General features: G+C 40.9%; 3 protein-coding genes across 4 annotated transcripts; 2 read left to right on the forward strand and 1 right to left on the reverse strand.

Annotated features, from left to right (window-relative positions):
• The first annotated feature begins 3,343 nt into the window (after positions 1 to 3,343).
• LOC116213560 (tryptophan synthase beta chain 2, chloroplastic) lies at positions 3,344 to 6,721 on the forward strand. 2 transcript variants are annotated; one of them, XM_031548567.1, is made up of 5 exons: positions 3,344 to 3,693; positions 4,268 to 4,624; positions 5,487 to 5,929; positions 6,024 to 6,118; positions 6,248 to 6,721. In XM_031548567.1, exons 1-5 carry the CDS (start codon positions 3,547 to 3,549, stop codon positions 6,421 to 6,423), a joined length of 1,218 nt encoding a protein of 405 aa, XP_031404427.1. In that variant the 5' UTR covers positions 3,344 to 3,546; the 3' UTR covers positions 6,424 to 6,721. The 2 variants fall into 2 exon arrangements, with proteins under 2 accessions (XP_031404427.1, XP_031404428.1); XM_031548568.1 differs by having other exon boundaries at positions 3,562 to 3,693; positions 4,351 to 4,624.
• A 122-nt stretch (positions 6,722 to 6,843) lies between these two features.
• On the reverse strand, positions 6,844 to 10,676 carry LOC116213562 (glucose-6-phosphate/phosphate translocator 1, chloroplastic). The gene is made up of 5 exons (XM_031548569.1): positions 9,756 to 10,676; positions 9,119 to 9,344; positions 8,485 to 8,707; positions 7,877 to 8,090; positions 6,844 to 7,188 (listed from the first exon to the last, which is right to left on the reverse strand). Exons 1-5 carry the CDS (start codon positions 10,266 to 10,268, stop codon positions 7,177 to 7,179), a joined length of 1,188 nt encoding a protein of 395 aa, XP_031404429.1. The 5' UTR covers positions 10,269 to 10,676; the 3' UTR covers positions 6,844 to 7,176.
• Positions 10,677 to 15,794: 5,118 nt separating this feature from the next.
• On the forward strand, positions 15,795 to 17,347 carry LOC116215150 (aspartic proteinase nepenthesin-1-like). Its single transcript, XM_031550747.1, has one exon. The coding sequence runs from the start codon at positions 15,875 to 15,877 to the stop codon at positions 17,222 to 17,224; it is 1,350 nt and encodes a 449-aa protein (XP_031406607.1). The 5' UTR covers positions 15,795 to 15,874; the 3' UTR covers positions 17,225 to 17,347.
• Positions 17,348 to 21,072: the final 3,725 nt, after the last annotated feature.

Below are 21,072 nucleotides of genomic sequence, written 5' to 3' on the forward strand. Positions count from 1 at the left end.
AGTCTCCAGCAAGGGGCACTTCTCGAATAGGGTGTCGATGGTCGACGGGGTGAATTCCATGTAACCCAAGGAGAGGCTCTTGAGTGCTCGAAAGTTTCTGAACTTGGATGCATCGAATTTGCAAGAAAATAGCTGCAACTTGACTAGACCCAAGAGGTTATAGAAACTAGAGGGGAGTTCAAAGACTGCATCGTACATGAATTGTCCCTCCATGCCATACTCGCGCTCTTCTTTGGCCCAGGCGGGATTGGAGAAGTCGAATCCCGAACATTTCACTCCACGATGCATCGCAAAGGACATGCAAAGGTACACATCCCGAATGAACTTGTGGGGCCTCGAAAGCACAAGCTCAATGCTGTCTAGTACAGGTTCCCGACAATCCTCGATAAACTGCCTCATGAACCTAATGAAGGCAAGCCGCCTCTCATTGGTCGCCCCGGGGAAGAAGCGCTTATTGAACTCGACAGTCCGAGCGGTGCACCGCGCATTGTGCCACTGGCGGGAGATGGTGCTTGTCCTCACAACGTCTTCGAAGGGAAGAAAGGACAGTATGAATAGGATAAGATTCTCGGTTAGGTCAGAGAATCTATCTCTAGAGTAGTACTCTTGCTCGTTACGAATGCCATTGTCCCTGCGAGGTCTTCTCAAAGCCCTTGGATTAGGATCCGTATTGATGGTCGAGAGAGGTTGCTAATGATTTGGTTAATGGGGCCGAGGTGTTCTAAAGGGAGTGAAAAAAAGCTAATTACAAATGGAGATGTGTCGGTTTACGTGTGAGAAATGTATGTTCATGTAAATAACTACCATTACCTACTGGTGAAACAAGCCATGGAGAAGGCATGTCTCTTCATAGTCCTTTAGTTCGATTTTAATATATGGCATTATTTGAACCACGATATGCCCAAATTTTATGACAGTATTATATCCATACATGGAGTATTATATGGATCCTCTCCTTAGTTGTAAAGCTACTAATTGTATGTTAACGCTTCTTTCGTAAATGACTGATTGTGTATTCTACAAAAGAACCGAACATGTTACTGCAATAAAAATATCGAGAAGACACTCTTGTTGCACGCGACTTATTTTCGATACTTAGTGAATTTTAAATGATGACTATGTTATTATCATCGTGGACCGGTGCGATTTCCTCCATTCACTAATTGCTGAATTCTCTTCCGCATGGCTTGTCAATCACGAACTCACCAATACTGTTATTCATTTTACTCTTATCTCGATCACAGCCACTGACAAATTACGACAGGAAAAACACTCCCATGAGAAAACAAGTCTTTTTTGGGTGAAAAGAAAACAAATCTTTATCTTTACTAGATGATTGACAGAAAATTTTATTAGTAATTATTCAAAATGATGACCTCGATCACAATTATTGATCAAAATGCAACACAAATGATTTCAACTGACTATGACCCCAATTTGCAGCATCGGGGACACTCTAGGAGAGGCCATCAGATCATCAACCGCTCGTTGGACAAGGGCGGTACTCTCCGCATCGTCTTCGTTTGAGATGTGAAGATTCAAGCTCCTCATTACACGCCCATGACGCATAGCATGCTTGAGGAGGTATATTTCTGTAGCGGTCCCTTTGAATCCTTTAACTTCGATGACCTCCAGCGTTTTAAAACACTGGAATGCCCTCTTCCTTGGAGCCCAGAACTTGTGTGGGTCCAAGGGGAATGGCGATTCATAATCCTATTACAAAAGAGAAAAGGCAAAATTTTAAACGAAGAACATTATCAATGTAACATAAGAAAGAACGACAACTATATTCACGGGCTTTATATACATACCGGAACTATTCGTAGAGGAGTGATTTCGATGGTTAGCATTTCAAGGAGTGGACAACTCTTCAGGAAGAACGAAATTCCCCAGAAATCACAGGAATGCACAGAGGTCTTCAAGATCAAATGCGTCACGTGCAACGGACATTCCATGCTCAACGGTTGATTCCCGCTTGGAATAACCTAAGATTCATGGACGTATGTTAATATACTAAACGAAAAAAAAAAAAAACTCGTAGATATATATGCAATCAATTATACTTTATAGATGTTTTACCTGAAGTGTGTAACTACAGACAGTAAGCCGCTTAACGCCGGCGAGAGAGGAAATGAGCATGTACAATAAATCACCGTTTCCCTCGAACTCGGTTTCAAGTGAGAAATCTAGTTCTGCCTCCTGGATGGTCTGCCCTACATCCACCTCAAATAGGGCCATCATTCCGGAGTATTTAAAGAGCCTAAGGTTCGGGACGTCGACTCCAAACCATGAATGGAGGAAATCGCACCGGTCCACGATAAGGTTCTGGAGCGAAAGGTGCTTCCCACGCGCGTACTCTTCTTGCGTGTTCCAGCACCTTTCCAGGCTGAAAGTCTCAAGCGCTGGGCAGTTCTCCAACAATGTGCTGATGGTCGAGAATTCGAGTTCCATGTAACCCAAGGCAACGCTCTTGAGCGCAACGAAGTTCCGGAACTTGGGCGCCTGGAACCTGCACGAGAACAACCTTATCGAGCCAAGGCCCGTGTGGTTGTAAAACCTACTTGGGAGATCGATGACAGAGCCGTGTGCTTGGTTGTCGATGTCGATGTCCTCTTCCTCGGCCAAACCGAGGTCGGAGAAGTTGAGCCCAAGGTGTTTCACCCGACAGCCGAGGGCGAACGAGATGCAGTTATCCACGTCCCAGGAGAACTCGTTGGGATTCGCAAGGGCGAGCTCGACGCTGTCCAGTGAAGACTCAGGGCAGGCCTCGATCCATCGCCTCATGAATGTTGTAAAAGCGATGCGCCGCTCATCCGGTGGGCCGGTGAAGAAGTATTCCTTGAACTCAACATTCCGGGCGGAGCGGCACAGGTTGCACCACAGACGGGAGACGGCCATCATCTTCACAGCATCCTTGAACGGGAGGAAGGAGATGATCAGCAGAAGGAGCGAGTCTGGCAAGTCCAAGAACCTATCCCTTGGCACAGCATCGCCAGTGTCGTCCCTTCGAGGCCTGCTCGAGGATCCAGGATTAGGATCCATATCGCACGCCTGTATTTTTCCTCGGGATTGGAGTATAGGAGAAGGGTGAGTGAGGGTATCTCCTTTGGGTGTTCCAGACATGTTTCGTTTCTCTTTAATAGCGAATGAAAGGGTGCGAAATTTGGCGCCAAGGTTGTGCTGTTTCGAAGGGACAAGTCTGTTCCCATATATAACTGCGAGACGGTTAATTTTTGTTCCTTTTTATTTTTTATTTATAATAATAATTTTTATTTATTTTTTGGGTAATAATGAAAATAATGAATAATATAAATAATAATAAAAAGTTGGCATATTTGAAGATCACGAGCTCCCCTCCCATGGCTGCTTCTTCCCTTCTTCTCTCCTCTCCTGGTCTTCCTCTCCTCCAAATCCCTCCACAAACCCAACCAGTCTGGACCTTTCTCCCTCATTTGTCCTCCAAATTGAGAAAAATTACAACTTTAGCCTTCCTTCGGCCGCAAATCCTCCATCCCCTGCGTCTGCGCCGAAGAGTCAGCTTGACAAATGGAGGGCCAGGCTCCGCTCCTGCGGCCGGACCCGCTCGGGCGGTTCGGTCGATTCGGCGGGAAGTTCGTCCCGGAGACGCTCATATACGCCCTCTCTGAGCTCGAGTCCGCCTTCCATTCGCTCGCTGGCGACCAAGATTTTCAGGTTTCACTGAACTGGGACTGCCTTAGCTAATGCTTATGAATTGATTCTTGGGTTGTCTTTTCTCCTATTAGTTTGGGGTTCTGTGAATCGAGTAGCTGATAATGCTTGTTCGTTTGTTTAATATCTTTGATTGTGAATGTAGCTTATGATGAAAGAAGATGGGGTTTGTAGGCAATGGTAATCCAATTCTCCGAGAAAGGGATAACCGTTTGTTGGAAACTCGGAACTGGAAGAACAAGTTGTGCTTCTTTTGAGTTTCTGGTGGAAAATGGTGAATGTGAATGAAATTAAGAAGTTCCGAGGCAATGCATAGAGTTCAAGCTTTTGAAACCTTAATGTTCGAATCCGAACGCAAGTTTGAGAAGCGCCGCCAACAATTAAAAACAAAAGTTTCTGCCTTTGCTAAAGATGCGTTTTAGCTTATGACGTTAACTAAGATTGTGAAGTTCTTGGAGTTTTCTTAAAACTGTGAAGTACTTGAAGTTTTCTTTGTCATGTGCTCATTTCGAGCATAACTTACTGTTATATCATGGAGAGAAGGACTTCATTTTAGTATAGTATGTTAATAATGCAGAAAGAGCTGGAGGGAATTTTGAGGGACTATGTCGGTCGGGAGAGCCCCCTCTACTTTGCTGAGCGCTTAACTGAACATTACAGGCGGCCTAACGGTGAGGGCCCTCATATCTATCTCAAGAGGGAGGATCTGAACCACACTGGGGCCCATAAGATCAACAATGCCGTTGCGCAGGCCTTGCTTGCAAAGCGATTGGGAAAGAAGCGGGTTATTGCTGAGACTGGAGCAGGGCAGCATGGAGTGGCGACTGCCACAGTGTGCGCGAGATTCGGGCTGCAGTGTGTTGTCTATATGGGAGCCCAAGATATGGAGAGGCAGGCACTTAACGTGTTCAGGATGCGGCTGCTTGGAGCTGAGGTTTGATTCCTATAGCTTGCCTGTTCGTAGACACCTTTTTGTTGATTTGTTTTTGAAGATGTCGATTAGTATTTTTGTAGTTTCTTAAGATGGCGGGGCTATATGGAGAAGGTGAAAGGGTAAGCTTTCGATTGTGAGGGAAAACAAGAAGGGGAAAACTTTACACAAAGGGGAGAGTTAATTAGTGAATTTTATCAGAACTTACAAAGCGCAGTCTCTTGATCACTCATTGATCCATCACTATGTGTTATCATTTTATAGAGTTTGTGGTTTCTTGTTGTACAAATGAATATGCCTGTGTATTGCCTTCATACCAACGTTAGTGTGACGTAGTGGTTCATGGAACCTTAAGATAGAGGTTGGTTATGCACACTGGAAGATTGCTAAAAAGGGTATGCTTTGGATTGTGGGGCAAAGCAATAATGGGTGAACTTCACACAAAGGGGACAGTTAATGAATTTTATCAGAACTTACGAAGCGCAGTCTCTTGATCACTCGTTGATCCATCACTATGCATTAACATCTATAGAGTTTTGGTTTCTTATTCAAATGAATATGCCCATGTATCGCCTTCATACTTATCTCCATGTAGGGTAGTGGTTCACCCTTAAGATACAGGTTGGTATGCAAAATGGAAGATTGCTCAAAAAGGAGAAAAGAAAAAAAAGAACGACGAGAGTATTCTTGAATTTCATCTTTCATCTAGAAACCTCTATTGTGAAACTAAGAAAGTACAAAGGGATTGCACCAGAAGTAAATCAATTGAATACACATGAATTCCCTTTGAATATCTGTAGTTTAGATTTCCTTCTATCGTCTATTCCTAGTGTCTATAACGAGAGGAGGATCTCTCCCTGTGCAGGTCAGAGCAGTCCATTCTGGGACAGCGACCCTAAAAGATGCTACATCAGAGGCTATTCGTGACTGGGTGACCAACGTGGAGACGACGCTCTACATCTTAGGCTCTGTTTGTGGGCCACATCCATACCCGATGATGGTGAGAGAGTTCCAAGCAGTGATAGGTAGAGAAACCCGGAGGCAAGCGATGGAGAAATGGGGGGGAAAACCTGATGTTCTACTTGCGTGTGTTGGAGGAGGTTCGAATGCCATGGGACTGTTCCATGAGTTCGTGGATGATAGAGATGTCAGAATGATTGGAGTGGAGGCAGCAGGTCTTGGCCTAGAGAGTGGTAAGCATGCAGCCACTCTGACGAAAGGGGAGGTTGGGGTTCTACATGGAGCCATGAGCTACCTGTTGCAGGATGAAGAAGGGCAGATCATCGAACCTCATTCTATCAGTGCAGGGTATAGTAAGATTAGACATCTGATTTACTTACAATGCTCTTCTTGTGTTTTAATATCTCTAAGTGAATGGATTCTCTTCTGTTGGACTATACAGCTTGGACTACCCTGGAGTGGGACCCGAGCACAGCTTCCTGAAAGACATTGGAAGCGCCGAGTACTATAGCATTACAGACGAAGAGGCATTGGAAGGTCAGGAAATTGCAATTTTCCAGTTTTCCATCTCTCTTATGGACACTGGGAATGCTATTCACTTGATTTCCAGCATTTTGTGACAATTAATCGGTTGCACCATACTTATTGAGTCCTCCTCATATGCAGCATTTAAAAGGTTATCACGACTCGAAGGCATAATCCCGGCTCTGGAGACATCTCATGCCTTGGCTTATTTGGAGGAACTGTGCCCGACTCTCCCCAACGGAGCCAAGGTTGTGATAAACTGCAGTGGCAGAGGGGATAAGGATGTACAGACAGCATACACACACTTGCAGATGTGATCTAAGACGAAGATTTCACATTTCTATTTGGTCATTCCTCGGATTAAAGCACAAGGGAACTCTACATTTGAGAATCCTCGACACCAGCAGAGAGCCTGTTATGTTGGCTTCACATTTTCATTTTCCTTGTTTGAACCCGATCGCTATCGATTTGATTGTTTCGAGCTGCAATTTCAGCTTGACCGGGCCTTTTACATCGAATGCGGGTCTATTTAGGTTTAGGTTTAGTTATCTTTCAAGAGAGAGAGAGAGAGAAAGATGTGACCTTCTGATACCACCAAGGGGCATTTCTCTGCCACCAACTTTTCTCTACCAACTCCATCGTCCAACGCTCAATTGAGAACATGCGGGAATCTAACACTAAAGGCCAAATAAAACTTCAAAAATGCGGAAAATGAAAAAGAAATAAATACAATTTCATTTTTTGGGTCAAAAGTGGCATGATATAAATATATAATAATCCAAAAGGGTCCAATTTATCATTATGCTCCCTCTTTCTCTTTTCTTCTTCCTCTTCCTCTTCAGACCAAAAGACAAATTTAGAAATTTGCCACTGTCTCTGAATTATTTAGAAATTTGCCTCACTTCTCATACTAAGCAAAACTAGAAAGAGCAAAACCTGTGGTATTTTCTCTTTGAAGACTTATTCCACTACTTTACTATACAAGAAAGTACTGTCAACAAATTTTGCCCATATCGATATCTCCTTCTTCCATGCAGGTCCAATGTCAACAAACATTGCAGGTCCCCTCCTTACTGCTTTGCCTGCATATAGGGCCAGCAAAGTTTTAGAAACCTTGCATTAATAAAATCGAAACGGCATATATGCATTAGACATACAAGGTTGAGAGAATATTGTAACAGGGGGATAAGCCGAGAAAAATATCCCCCCTCCCCCCCCCAAAAAAAAAAAAGAAAAGAATCATTCTTTTAATTTCTCACATGCCAAAGCATATGCTGAGAATGGGATTCGTAATAAATTGTGGTGGGCTAAGGCGACTATTAAGTATTAAACTAATATTCCCCACAACTTCCGCAACTAAAATCCTCATGAGATCATCAAATTACTCAATCAGACGGTCAATACAGTTGGTACCTGAAAACCAACACCTACCAACGAAAAAAGGAGAGAGGACTAATGAAGCAGTATGTAAAGATCATATCAACAAGATTTAGCAGTTCTTTAGTGCAAGCAGTTTAGTGGAAATTGCGGCAGGATAAGTATTATAGAACAAGGTATAGCCATCGAGGTTCAGTATATAAAAAATAGGATGAGTTTATGAAGTCACAGAGATAAGTAGACTAGAATATGCATGGGGGCAGAATAAGCATCCAAACAAACATTCCTTGTCTGTATCCTTCAGATACTTTTGAAACTACTAGTGGGCAAGACAGTCATTTAGAACATGTTTTCGGTTCGCGACGAACAAGGTGCCTGGAACGTAAGACTTACCTGGGAATACAAGAAGGTGCCAAGGACAGCGATGGCAGCTCCAAGGGCATTGACGGGCTGGACAGGGGTGTGGAAGATGATGATCGAGGAGACAATGACTGATATCCGCTTCATCGTATTCCCGATACTGAAGGTCAACGGGGAGATCTCGTCCAACGACATGTAGGAGACTTGGTTGTACAGGTGGTAGAACACACTCTGTGCCGCCATCCACCTAATATTAAAACGAGCAAATACCGCCGCCCACGCACAGACATCATTAGTACACAAAAGTAGAGAAAAAAGCACAGAAAAGCACAAACAGTTCTCAGATTAATATCCCGTGAGAATGATAATTGATGAAGGGCTTGCAATATACAATAAATGAGATCGACATGGCTTAAAAAAAATTGTTTCGAGAGCTGGTCTAGCCCAGTATATCTCTCTCCATCCATCTGGTAACAATATGCCTTCAATTTTACTAATCGTTAGTTGAAGTATCCTTCATAAAGATTCAACAGGAATCAAACTGTTCAACTAATCAGGGGGGGGAAAAAAATTGCGGCCGTACGGAGCATATTAATAGCAAGCTAGGAAAGAAATCGAGTTGCAAGTTCTCATGTGGTTACCAGACAATCTGGGGTCCAATATCAGACAGGGCCTTCTGAAATCCAGCAGCCCACATCTGTGGTCCCTCCACAGCAATTGCAAATGGAGTGAGAATTACGAGAGACAACATAGAGAGGCAAGCGTAGTAGTTCATCCCGCTAACTGATTTTCCCTTCATGCCCCTCTTCGAGAATATGTTGCGGAACACAAAGGCAAGGTTCGATATCATAGCTCCCATGAAACCTGAGGGGGAAAAAATGATCGAATTCATACTCCCAAAAGAATCTCGAAAGAATTTATCGAGGGAAAGAAAATGAGAAATTCCAGAATTACGCTGACTGAGGTACCAATGACACCAAAAACACTGACCCAACAATCACACTGGTGGCCCCGGAGGAAAGTCCAACCATAAACTACCAAATTGCCGCCCTACCTAACACCATGTTAGCCGATCAATTTTAAGCAAGATATTAAACCTTGATTGGGAATGGTTTGTCTCTATACACTGAGCATAACAGAAGACCATAGAGAAAGTACATAGATTCAACACTCAAGATCCTTCACTCCAGGGCTATACAAGAGATCATGAACTCTGTGACGACAGTTGGAAAAGAAATTGAACAAATTATGGAAGAGGGGTGGAATTGGGTTTACCAATCATGTTAAAGTTGAGCTCAGTAACAGCAGCGAGGGCACAGCCACCAATAATTGGTACGAGTGACAAGTAGACGGAGGCCGGGAATGTCTCACCCAAGAGGAACCTCGACACCAACACACTAAAGGCAGGCTCACCACTCTTGATGATGTGTGTGAATGAAACTGCAACCTTTGACATACTCACAGTTGCTGCTACATGTCCAATTGTATGCGCAACAGCAACCTGAACCGAAACATGAGATGAAAACTAAGATACGAATCCAAAAACGAAACAGACAACAAGCTGATCATGAACCATAAAATATCTGATCAAATTCACTCGTACACACTGTAAAACCCAAAATATTCGATGTTCCGCCGGCAGCAGAACAACCAAGCTTGTCCGAAATGAATTTCTAGATTTGCAAGTTTATCAGCATCGAGTTCATAAATAGAATCAAATTCTTGTTCCCCTCCTTTTCTCATACTTTCCCATCAACCAAACGGAGAAATCAAGAAACTCATGAAGACAGCAACATGCAAATTCAAACTTAAGCTATTCATCGAATACCAGTGCCTTTTAATGGCATCTAACAGCAAAGGGATGCAAATTGAAACATAAAAATACAAACGGAAAAATTGTGAAATATATTACCGGAAAGAGGGTCTTCCAGAACTCGAAGTCGGTCTTCGGGGTCTCAGCGATTCGTGTAGCCCAGGAGATCAACATCATAAGAGAACCAGTAGCCAAAGACAGTGTGGAGGTCAACCAGGGATAGGGATAGGCATTCAACACCTTCTTGTTGTAGATATTGAACACCACATTCAGAGCCCACCAGGTGGCGAAGTAAATCCCAATCTTCACCCTCTTGGCGACGTCCGATCCCGCCGCCGAAGCCGCCGCCTCCGACCGGTCCGCCTCGTAGGCCTCGCATTTGATCAGACCGTCGTCCTTCCGGGCACTGGTGCCTGATGATCCGAACGATTCGACCGAGGAGATGTGCAAGGGTCTCGACAGCGAGAGCGTGAGCTGTCGGCTGATCTTCCTCGCCGGCAAGGGGGGCAAGAGGGAGGATCTTTTCGTGGGAATTAAGGATTTACTCCCGGAAACAAACTCAGACCCATGAAGCGGTCTCACGGACTGCGATCTCAACGAACAAATCATCATCTTCTCTGAGGGAGAGATCAAGAAGGGTTTTCTTGGGGGACAACCAATCAACAAGACTCCCTTTACAGCTCAAGAATGGTCCTTTTTCAATGGGATCACACGACACCCAGCTAGAAAGGACAGCTGGAGGAAGAGACGACCTTGAAGGGGCGGAAATTAAAAGAAAAGAAAAATATTCTCCCCCAGAAAGGATTAACGAACGATCAACCAAAGTCCAACTCTTGACGGGCTATTGAGAAGCTTTCAAGGTTGGTGTTTGGTAATGGTGGTAAATATACAGAGACAGTCAAATGGAGGAGAGAGAGAGAGAGAGGAGGAATATGGGCAAGTAATTAAAAAGGAGGGATTTTGCAAGTGAATTTGCTCTGAAAATCTCGGTCCAACTGCGTCACCGATTTGTCATGTGAGTTCCCTCTCTTGCTTTATTAATTCATGGAGGTTTAAGAGAGAGAGAGAGAGAGAGAGAGAGAGAGAGAGTTCGCCACCACCTTTCCGTATTAGAAAAAGCCGTCGATGGTACGGCAACAATTTTTGAGAAAAGTTTCGTTTTCTAGGGCAGGGGCGATCCTCTCTATGCCTAGGACGACCAATGCGGCGGTGTCATCTGTTAGAGGCGGCCTCGTGCTCGCTTCGTTGGGTCCGGCGCCGTAGGTCCGATGAGCTCTACGTGAACCATGCTCGAACCGAGTACAATGTCGGTATACATGGATCTTGTCGATCTATCAATTAATGATCAGGGTACAAATATGCATAGGCTGACCAATATGGTGATGCCATCTGTCGAGGCGGCCTCATGCTTGCCTCTTGTGGCCCGAAGCTTTGAATCTGATGAGCCGTATGCGGACCATGCTCGAACCAAGTACAGTCAGTATACATGGATCTTCCCGATCTCTCGATTAAAGATCGGTGTTCAAATGAGTTTCATTACGAGTCAGATTCTATAAATATGTCACTAATCGATCCACTGATTACGGAAAAAATGAAACAAAACAATGAAATGGGGATTGTCCTGTAGCTCTTCCATAGCAGGTGTTATAGATTCCATTGATTACGGGCCAGGACTTTCTTCGTTTCATGCGGGGTGTTTTCGATGCATCCAATGAGTCGTTGTCCACTAGTAAATTTTTGGGTGTTTAGATTGTAATTTAACTTTAATTTTAATTTTAAGTCAATATATTATACAATAAAAATATATATTTTTTACGTTAAAAATTTTAACTTTAACTTTAACTCAACACACTACACAACAAAAATACTCGTTTCCCAAGTCAAATTTATAATCTTATCTCATTTATCCTTTTTCACAATCAAAATAAAAATAAAAATCAAAGTTACTTTAACTCTGAAACTAAATACACCATTAATAATCTGTTTATTTTGGGAGTTAAAATCACTTTATTTTAACTTTAACTTTAACTTAACACACTATACAATAAAATACATATTTTCCAAATAAAATTTTTTTACTTTAACTTTAATTCAACACACTATACAACAAAAACACACGTTTTCCAAATCAAATTTATAATCCCAACTCATTTGTCATGTTCCACAATCAAAATCAAAGTTACTTTAACTCTGAATCTAAACGCACCGTTACGAACTTTTCTAATCGCTTACTAATAATTGAAAATTGAACATACATAAAAAAAAAGAAGCAGAAATTTCAATCATCAACAGCATAAATATTGTTCGGGATATTTTCTTAAAGAAAGTAAAAATTAACGGCTTGAATTAATTGTTCGCGCATGCTAATTATTAGAATTAGAAAATTATTAGTTTTGGACGTTTGCGTGACATCAGACATTGGTGCAGCATCTCGGAATCCTCAAGTCATTATTCACGAGTTGGGCTGGGTCTCAGCCGGCCCGAACTTTCCCTGCAGGTCCATTATGGGCCCACCTGTCAGGGCAGCCCATGGTTTCGATCGAATCCTCTGAATTCGGAGTCTTCAGAACCTACAAGAAAAATCTTAAATGATCTTTGCTTATGATGTACTAGTTGCACAGTGTATTGCATGAGTTAAAATGTGATTATTTTATATTTTTGATAATTTTATTACATAAACTATTGTTATAAATTGTTGAAAATAGTAATTTAAATACGATAACATTATACTATTATACTATTAGATATATATAAGACTAATGTTCAAATCAATTTCTCGAACAAGATATAGTAAAAATTAGTACATTAAAAGAGAGGCAAAAATTGAATAACTCACGTACACTAACTTGAAAAGATATTATATATAAAAACCAAAAATAAAAATTCCAATAATGTTACATCGAGTCTTATGTTAACAACGTACAATAATTAGAGAAACCCAAAAATTCTACAAAATTAATGTGTGAGAAGTGCAAAAAGTTAAGAACTCACTTTCATTTCTAATGGTAGATGTACTAAAATAAAGTCGTACGAAAAATTGATGAACTCACGTATAGTGGTGACAATTTTTTTTCAAAGTCAGATCGGTCACATATTATGTGTGATACGTCCACTATTTATACATAGATAATATATCGTATGTTTATTTATAAAAAAGATACAGATATAGATATTGATATTGATATTAATATGGATATTTACGGATTAATATTAATAACAATTTTTAGTATATTTGTCGTACTTTTTTTTCACTGCGCACCCTCATGTCTGCAAGGTTATTAGCCCAAGTAAATCAACCTTATCATCTTTAAGTCTTATCATTTTTCTTTCATTAGATTGAAAACAAATGTATGACTAATTCAATTTGAGCCAAATCAGCCTACTATGGATTAAAACTTTCACAGTGTGGATTAAAACTCATTCCCATTTTTTCACCCGGTTATATCACACACCTACTTGGAAGTACCCTGCGATGATCCAATATGTGATTGGTACAAGTGTCTTGACGGGAGATGTGTGTACCAGACAACTTACGCCGACGGGAGCATGAGTGAAGGTGTAGTCGCGAAAGAAACGTTTACATTTCAGACTGAACTAGGTCTTGTGAGGGTGCCAAACATTGTCTTCGGATGCGGGAATGATGTCCAGGGATTCAAATACGACAAAGCCAATATTTCCGGGATCCTAGGGTTAGACATGGGGCACGACTCATTGATTATGCAGTTGTTCAATCATATCCAGTGTCGTTTCTCGCATTGTTTGGTGTACAGTAAGGCTGAGATGACTGCCAATAGCCCGTTGAGGTTCGGGGAGGATGCGGTCCTTCCACGAGACGGGACATTCAGACAATTAGGATTGTGAAATAACAAAAATTGAATCATTTTTATGTGAAATTAATGGATGTCAGCGTCTGTGACAAGAGGATCGGGTTCCCTCCGGGCACATTTGATCTCGATACAAACACTGGGGAAGGAGGTTGCATCTTCGACACGGGTGAGCTCGGCATGTTCTTCAACCTGGGGCCATATGATGCGGTGATGAAGGATTCGATGATCACTTCAGCTCCTTTGGCCTAAAGGGGGTAAATGTCAGTAGGGACACTAGATACAAGAATCATCCCAAGTTCCGGGCATATGCAAAAATGACACTGCATTTCCGGAACGCTGATTTCGTCGTTGAGCCTCCTTACCTGTACTTCCATTTCGAGAGGAGGGGGATTTTCTGCATGGGGGTGTTTATTTTTCATGAACGACATCAAATGACTGTCATCGGGTCGTGGATGCAACAGGATATGCGAGTTCTTTACGATCTCAAGAACAGAGAGATCCAATTCATGCCGGAGAATTGTGCTGCAGATCAATAAATACCGAATGAGCCTCATCAATATATATAATGTTGAATTTTAAATAGTGATATAGTCTTGGTCCAACAAAGGAAAAGAAAAAAGAAAAAAAATGTGATATAGTAGTGGAATTAATTGCGTTTCGACTGAAATTTTAATGCAGTGCCATAGATAAATTTGGGTCCATAGGTTTATCCATGAAATTTAAAGCAGTGGAAGTTCTTAATCTCTAGTTATAAGTTTCTCAATTTTTATTTTAAAATTTTTATTCAATACTATTTTCTCTAGATGACACGGTTACTCCATGTTGGTGTTGTGGAGAAAACTTCCATAAAATATATTAATATGTAAAATATATACAATTTTTAAAAATTGGAGAAAATTGAAAAAAAAAAAAGGCCTACAACGCAAGTACTTCATCTGAGGTCCTCGGCGACAATCAAGCGGTCGACGAGACCCACATTTATTATGTATATGGACACTATCTTAAATTAGGATATCTAATATCTTAGTTTAGAGATGGAAGCCTTTTGCCTTGTTCTAAGCACACAACATCTGAGGTTATTGGCCGTCAAAATACTCGCCCACAATTTCGCTGGAGTGCTGGCCGATGATGGTGGAATCACACGTTTCTTAAATGAATTTGCTATCACGCAAATTTTTATAATAATAAATAAAAAAGGAACAGCAACTCCACTTAAAAAAAAAAAAAAGAATGAACGACAACATGCAGTGGAAGAGGGAATGATACGGCTACCACCTCGGCAATGTCGTGGAGATCACTGGCTGACAATGATCTATAGTATCTGTGCGTGCGTGTGTGTGTGTGGGGGGGAGATCTTAATTTTGAAATTTCTCATGACAATAGGTTTGATATCTCGAGATCAAGAGGTCATATGCGGCAGATTGAGATATTGATGTTGAGGAGTGAAGGTCTCACTGATGACCAACCTCCAGTCTAGACACTTGAGTGTCTTAGTGGCAGTCGACGTATTTTTTGCTTTGTTTTTTTTGATTTTTTGATTGTTTTATAATTGCATTTTGATTCATTTATCAAAAATTCAAATAAAAGATCAAAATGGACAAACCAGCAGCGACATTGATGTATAAGAAGAAAAGACCAAAAAATTAGGATGAAAATGGAAAGTGCATAAAAGATTAGAGATCAAAAGATATTCTCTTAGTAAGTTAATATAGTCCTTGAATTGGAATATCATCTTTTTTTTTTTTTAAGAATTAATGTGAAGTGTCATTCAGCAAAATCACGAGGGAGGGAAATGCATTTTATGGTTTTTCTGGTTCCCATCAAATCCTCAGAATACGAGTCTTCTTAGATGTCAACGGATTTATGTTATACCAATTCAGTATACTTATCGTTCTTTGCAATGCTAATTACAACCCAAGTCGATTTTGCTCTACCTAGAGATATTGGCTGTGTAGGTTCTTCTTCCCCGCGAGCACCCCCCCCCCCCCCCCCCCCCCCCCCCCCCCCCCCCCAAATTTACCAAAAATGAAATTATACCCTATTTATTGGAGAAAAGAATCCATTCACAATAGGAAATTTGTTGTCAGGAGCTATTAATAAATATGCACGAATTAACTTCACACCTTAAGTAATTGCCAATTCTATGGAGATATCAATTTATGTTAAAGTAATTGCATATTCTATGTACATATCAATTAATGTTTAAGTAATTGCCAATTCTATGTAAATATCAATTAACGTCACCAGCCACAAAGGGGGAAATTCATTCTCGCTGTCTTCCTATTTAGTGACTTAATTGGTTGCATCAAGCTATACAAGAAAAATACCATTATTTCCTGGAATAAGCTCTAGCATTACGGTTTGAAAAGATCGTAAACTTACTTTGACACCATGGTTGTAGCTTTCTCCCCAAATATGATCTTCTATTACCTTGCAATACATAGCATCGTGTGCTTCGTTCCTTCCGAATCGATTGGGTTTACCTTACGACTTATCCCCCGATTCTCCCCCGAGTCGCCCCTTTATCCCGGGAACCTCACCTTCGAGGAACAGCTTGATCAAGCGATCGAGATATCCAAGTCACGAGCCAATTACAGTGATTTCCTGTCAACCCCAGAGTCATCATTATCACCGGACAACATCCGCTTCTGGGTTCGACCCGACAACTTCTTCTATACCACCGAAGTCACCCTCGGGACACCGACATCTCCGCAACAGCTGCTGGTGGATACGGGGAGCGGGCTAATTTGGACCCAATGTGCACCGTGCATTAATTGCTATGATCAGTCGATCCCAATCTTCAACCGGGATCAGTCCAGGACGTACTCGAAAGTACCCTGTGATGATCCAATATGTGCCCGGCACAAATGTCTTGACGGGGAATGCGCGTACCAGATAAATTACGGGGGAGGGGCCGTGAGTCGAGGACTTGTATCGAAAGAAACGTTTACATTTACGACTAATCAAGGCCTTGTGAGGGTGCCAAACATTGTCTTCGGGTGTGGGGATGATAACCAGAGATTTGCATTCGACCGACGCGGGATTTCCGGGATCCTAGGTTTAGACATGGGGCCGGACTCATTGACAATGCAGCTATTCAATCAAATCCAAGGTCGTTTCTCGTATTGTTTGGTGTACAGTAAGGCCGAGATGACTGCCAGTAGCCCGTTGAGGTTCGGAGAGGATACAGTCCTTCCGCCAAGACCGGACATTCAGACAATTAGTATTGTCAAACAGCGAAGATTCAAAAATATTTATGTGAAGTTAGTCGATGTCAGTGTTGGGGACAAGAGGCTCGGATTCCCTCCAGGTACGTTCGATCTTGATACCAACACTGGGCGAGGAGGTTGCATGTTCGACACGGGAGCCCTTGGCATGTACTTCAATCAGGGGCCATACGATGCCGTGATGAAGGAATTCGATGATCACTTCAGCTCCTTTGGCCTAAAGAGGGTAAGTGTCAGTAAGGACCTGAGATACTGTTACAATTATCATCCCAAGTTCCAGGCTTATGCAAAAATGACCCTGCATTTCCCGACCGCTGATTACGTTGTCGAGCCTACTTACCTGTACCTCCATTACGAGAGGAAGGGTTACTTCTGCGTGGGGGTGTTCATTTATCCTGGACAACAGCAGCAGACTATCATCGGGTCGTGGCTGCAACAGGACATGCGACTTCTTTACGATCTCAACGTCGGAGTGATCCGATTTATGCCAGAGAACTGTGCTGCAGATCAATAGAAGCGAATGAGCCTCTTCACTAAAAGGTTGAATTTCCAACAGTGATGTATTGCGTTTCGAATGAAATTTAATGCAATGCAATGTATTTGGGGTCTAATATTATCACAATGCCTTAAGTAAAGTATTGGGTTCGAATCATGTCAATGGAGAAAATACATGCTACGAGAGTTTTATACTTTAATGAACCGATCCGACTCAAACTAGATTAGTCGGTCCGTTAAACTTTTGCATAATAGGGTTTACAATGAAAAATATTATTGTGATGCCTCTTGAGCCATCTTTTACATTTATTAATTATTATAGGATGATTTTATTATAATAATCATTTTTTTATTTGTCTAATTTGCTTTAGTCAAATTAGGATTCGCCAATAATTTCCGAAGTTCTTCCGAGATAGATATCGGATTTTTCAATTGTTCATCTCCATTACATTAATTAAAATCAGAAAGTTATTAATCTCCCCATAGTATTCAATTAAATTCATGAAAACTAGTGGAACTTTCTACGACTTTAGAGTAAACCGAAATGTATCGGTTCAATCAAATAAAAACAAATTTAATTACTTTAAAAAAAAGAAAAAAAATTATGTTCGTAGACTCCCCCAATTGAACAAAGATCGAGTCTCCCATATTAAACCAAAATTTCATTCTCGTTAAATCCCTCAAAGTGAAAGAAAAAATCAATCTCGTCGATGCTTACACCACCTCTCGACAGCCTGACTCCTCCCCATTCCCTCCCGGCCGTCAGTCGAGTTGTTTGTCCCTGCCTGGCATGATAGATCATATTCAATCTTGCTCCGATGCTCTGGATCATAATAATATAAGCAGATCAGGACGGAATTCTATGTTTTCGTAAATTTTCTGTCATGCAAATTTCAGATCAGATCACCACGGATCCAACCAATAGCATGGATAAAATTTGTTTTCTTGAGGAATTCTATTGAAATCTTTTAATGGTGATAAACAATCTGGATCTTCGGGGATGATCTCTTCACTGATTGCTTGGTGCTGTGTGCGGATTTTATTAGCAGGATCGAATCTCTTCACTGATTGCGTCAGCGTTGTTTTCTTGGGATCGTGATTTGCAGGGCAAAAGAAGATGATGGAGTTTAATTGACGTTTTTTCTTTTCTTTTCTTTCTTTAAAGTATCAAATTGTTATTTAATTTATTAAACTGTTCAATTCATTTTGGTTTAATGTTGAATCGGAAATTGGATTCGATTCGTTCACGGGTATGAGTGAGCATTATCAAAAGGACAAGTAGTCGAAAATATAAAAAATAACAGTATGAGTGGTGAATTTTTAAATAAAAAAATAATGAATAAATGTACGATCTATATCCTAATTATTAAAATTTAACAACTGAAAAGGAAATAACCATGTTGCCTGTTTTTTCAACCATCCTGATAGCATCACCCAATTACAAATAGTGTAAGTTAAGGGGCTACAAGAGAATCATATCACTCCAAAAGCAGAAAATTTAAGTTCTGTTTCATTTACTTTGAATCCATGGTTGTAGTAAGTGTACGGTCTAGATTGTAACTAGTAAATTTAACAACTGAAAAAGAAATAACCAGCGTAAACTGTAACTAGTAAATTTAATAATTGAAAAGGAAATAACCACGTTGGTTGTTTTTTCAACCATCCTGATAGCATCACCCAATTACATATAGCGCAAGTTAAGGGGCTACAAGAAAATCATATCACTCCAAAAGCAGAAAATTTAAGGCCCCGTTTGGATTCAAAGACAATTAATTTTAACTTTAACTCAACACACTACACAACAAAAATAAACATTTCTCAATTCAAAAATTTTAACTTTAACTTTAACTCAACGCACTATACAACAAAAACACACGTTTCCCAAGTCAAATTTATAATTACATCTCATTTTTCATTTTCCACAATCAAAATCAAAATCAAAATCAAAATCAAAATAACTTTAACTTTGAATCCAAACTGCCTCTAAGTTCTGTTTCATGTACTCCGAAACCATGGTTGTAGCTTTCCCCCTAAGTATCATTTTCTATTGCATTGCAGTACATACCATGGTATGTTTCATCCCTTCCGAATCGATTGGGTTTACCCTACGGCCTAATCTGGATCCAGTGCAGCCCGTGCATTAATTCCCACAATCAGTCGATCCCATTCTTTCACCCGGTTTTATCGTACACCTACTTGGAAGTACCCTGCGATGATCCAATATGAGATTGGTACCAGTGTCTTGACGGGAGATGTGTGTACCAGACAACTTACGCAGACAGGAGCGGGAGTGAAGGTGCAGTCGCGAAAGAAACGTTTACATTTCAGACTAAACAAGGTCTTGTGAGGGTGCCAAACATTGTCTTCGGGTGCGGGAATGATAACCAGGGATTCAAATACGACAAAGCCAATATTTCTGGGATTCTAGGTTTAGACTTGGGGCACGACTCATTGATTATGCAGTTGTTCAATCATATCCAGTGTCGTTTCTCGCATTGTTTGGTGTACAGTAAGGCTGAGATGACTGCCAATAGCCCGTTGAGGTTCGGGGAGGATGCGGTCCTTCCACGAGACGGGACATTAAGACAATTAGGATTGTGAAACAACAAATATTGAATCATTTTAATGTGAAATTAATGGATGTCAGCGTCTGTGACAAAAGGATTGGGTTCCCTCCTGGCACATTTGATCTCGATACAAACACTGGGGAAGGAGGTTGCATCTTCGACACAGGTGAGCTCGGCATGTTCTTCAACCTGGGGCCATATGATGCGGCGATGAAGGATTCGATGATCACTTCGGCTCCTTTGGCCTAAAGAGGGTAAATGTCAGTAGGGACATGAGATACAAGAATCATCCCAAGTTCCGGGCATATGCAAAAATGACACTGCATTTCCGGAACGCTGATTACGTCGTCGAGCCTCCTTACCTGTACTTCCATTTCGAGAGGAGGGAGATTTTCTGCGTGGGGGTGTTTATTTTTCATGAACGACATCAAATGACTGTCATCGGGTCGTGGATGCAACAGGATATGCGACTTCTTTACGATCTCAAGAACAGAGAGATCCAATTCATGCCGGAGAATTGTGCTGCAGATCAATAAATACCGAATGAGCCTCATCAATATATATAATGTTGAATTTTAAATAGTGATATAGTCTTGGCCCAACAAAGGAAAAGAAAAAAGAAAAAAGAATGTGATATAGTAGTGGAATTAATTGCGTTTCGACTGAAATTTTAATGCAGTGCAATAGATAAATTTGGGTCCATAGGTTTATCCATGAAATTTAAAGCAGTGGAAGTTCTTAATCTCTAGTTATAAGTTTCTCAATTTTTATTTTAAAATTTTTATTCAATACTATTTTCTCTAGATGACACGGTTACTCCATGTTGGTGTTGTGGAGAAAACTTCCATAAAATATATTAATATGTAAAATATATACAATTTAAAAAAATGGAGAAAATTGAAAAACAAAAGGCTCACAACCCACGTTTATTATATTCAGCAAAATCACAAGGGAGGGAAATGTATTTTATGGTTTCACTGGTTCCCATCAAATTCTCAGAATACGAGTCTTCTTAGATGTCAACGGATATATGTTATACCAATTCAGTATACTTATCGTTCTTTGCAATGCTAATTACAACCCAAGTCGATTTTGCTCTACCTAGAGATATTGGATATATAGGTTCTTCCTCCCCCCCACCACACTTCAATTTACCAAAAATGAAATTATACCCTATTTATTGGAGAAAGGAATCCATTCGCAATAGGAAATTTGTTGTCAGGAGCTATTAATAAATATGCACGAATTAACTACACACTTTAAGTAATTGCCAATTCTATGTGGATGTCAATTTATGTTA

This window comes from Punica granatum, chromosome 7, assembly GCF_007655135.1.
Source record: "Punica granatum isolate Tunisia-2019 chromosome 7, ASM765513v2, whole genome shotgun sequence".
NCBI classification, from domain to species: domain Eukaryota; kingdom Viridiplantae; phylum Streptophyta; class Magnoliopsida; order Myrtales; family Lythraceae; genus Punica; species Punica granatum.

Coding starts and splice junctions, on each gene's coding strand:
- LOC116215150 (XM_031550747.1), top strand. CDS start 15,875: ATGGTTGTAGCTTTCTCCCCAAATATGATCTTCTATTACCTTGCAATA.
- LOC116213562 (XM_031548569.1), bottom strand. CDS start 10,268: ATGATGATTTGTTCGTTGAGATCGCAGTCCGTGAGACCGCTTCATGGG. Junction 9,345..9,755: donor TCTGGAAGACCCTCTTTCCG/GTAATATATTTC, acceptor GTTTCGGTTCAG/GTTGCTGTTGCGCATACAAT. Junction 8,091..8,484: donor ATTGGACCCCAGATTGTCTG/GTAACCACATGA, acceptor TTTTAATATTAG/GTGGATGGCGGCACAGAGTG.
- LOC116213560 (XM_031548567.1), top strand. CDS start 3,547: ATGGAGGGCCAGGCTCCGCTCCTGCGGCCGGACCCGCTCGGGCGGTTC. Junction 4,625..5,486: donor TGCGGCTGCTTGGAGCTGAG/GTTTGATTCCTA, acceptor CTCCCTGTGCAG/GTCAGAGCAGTCCATTCTGG. Junction 6,119..6,247: donor AGACGAAGAGGCATTGGAAG/GTCAGGAAATTG, acceptor CCTCATATGCAG/CATTTAAAAGGTTATCACGA.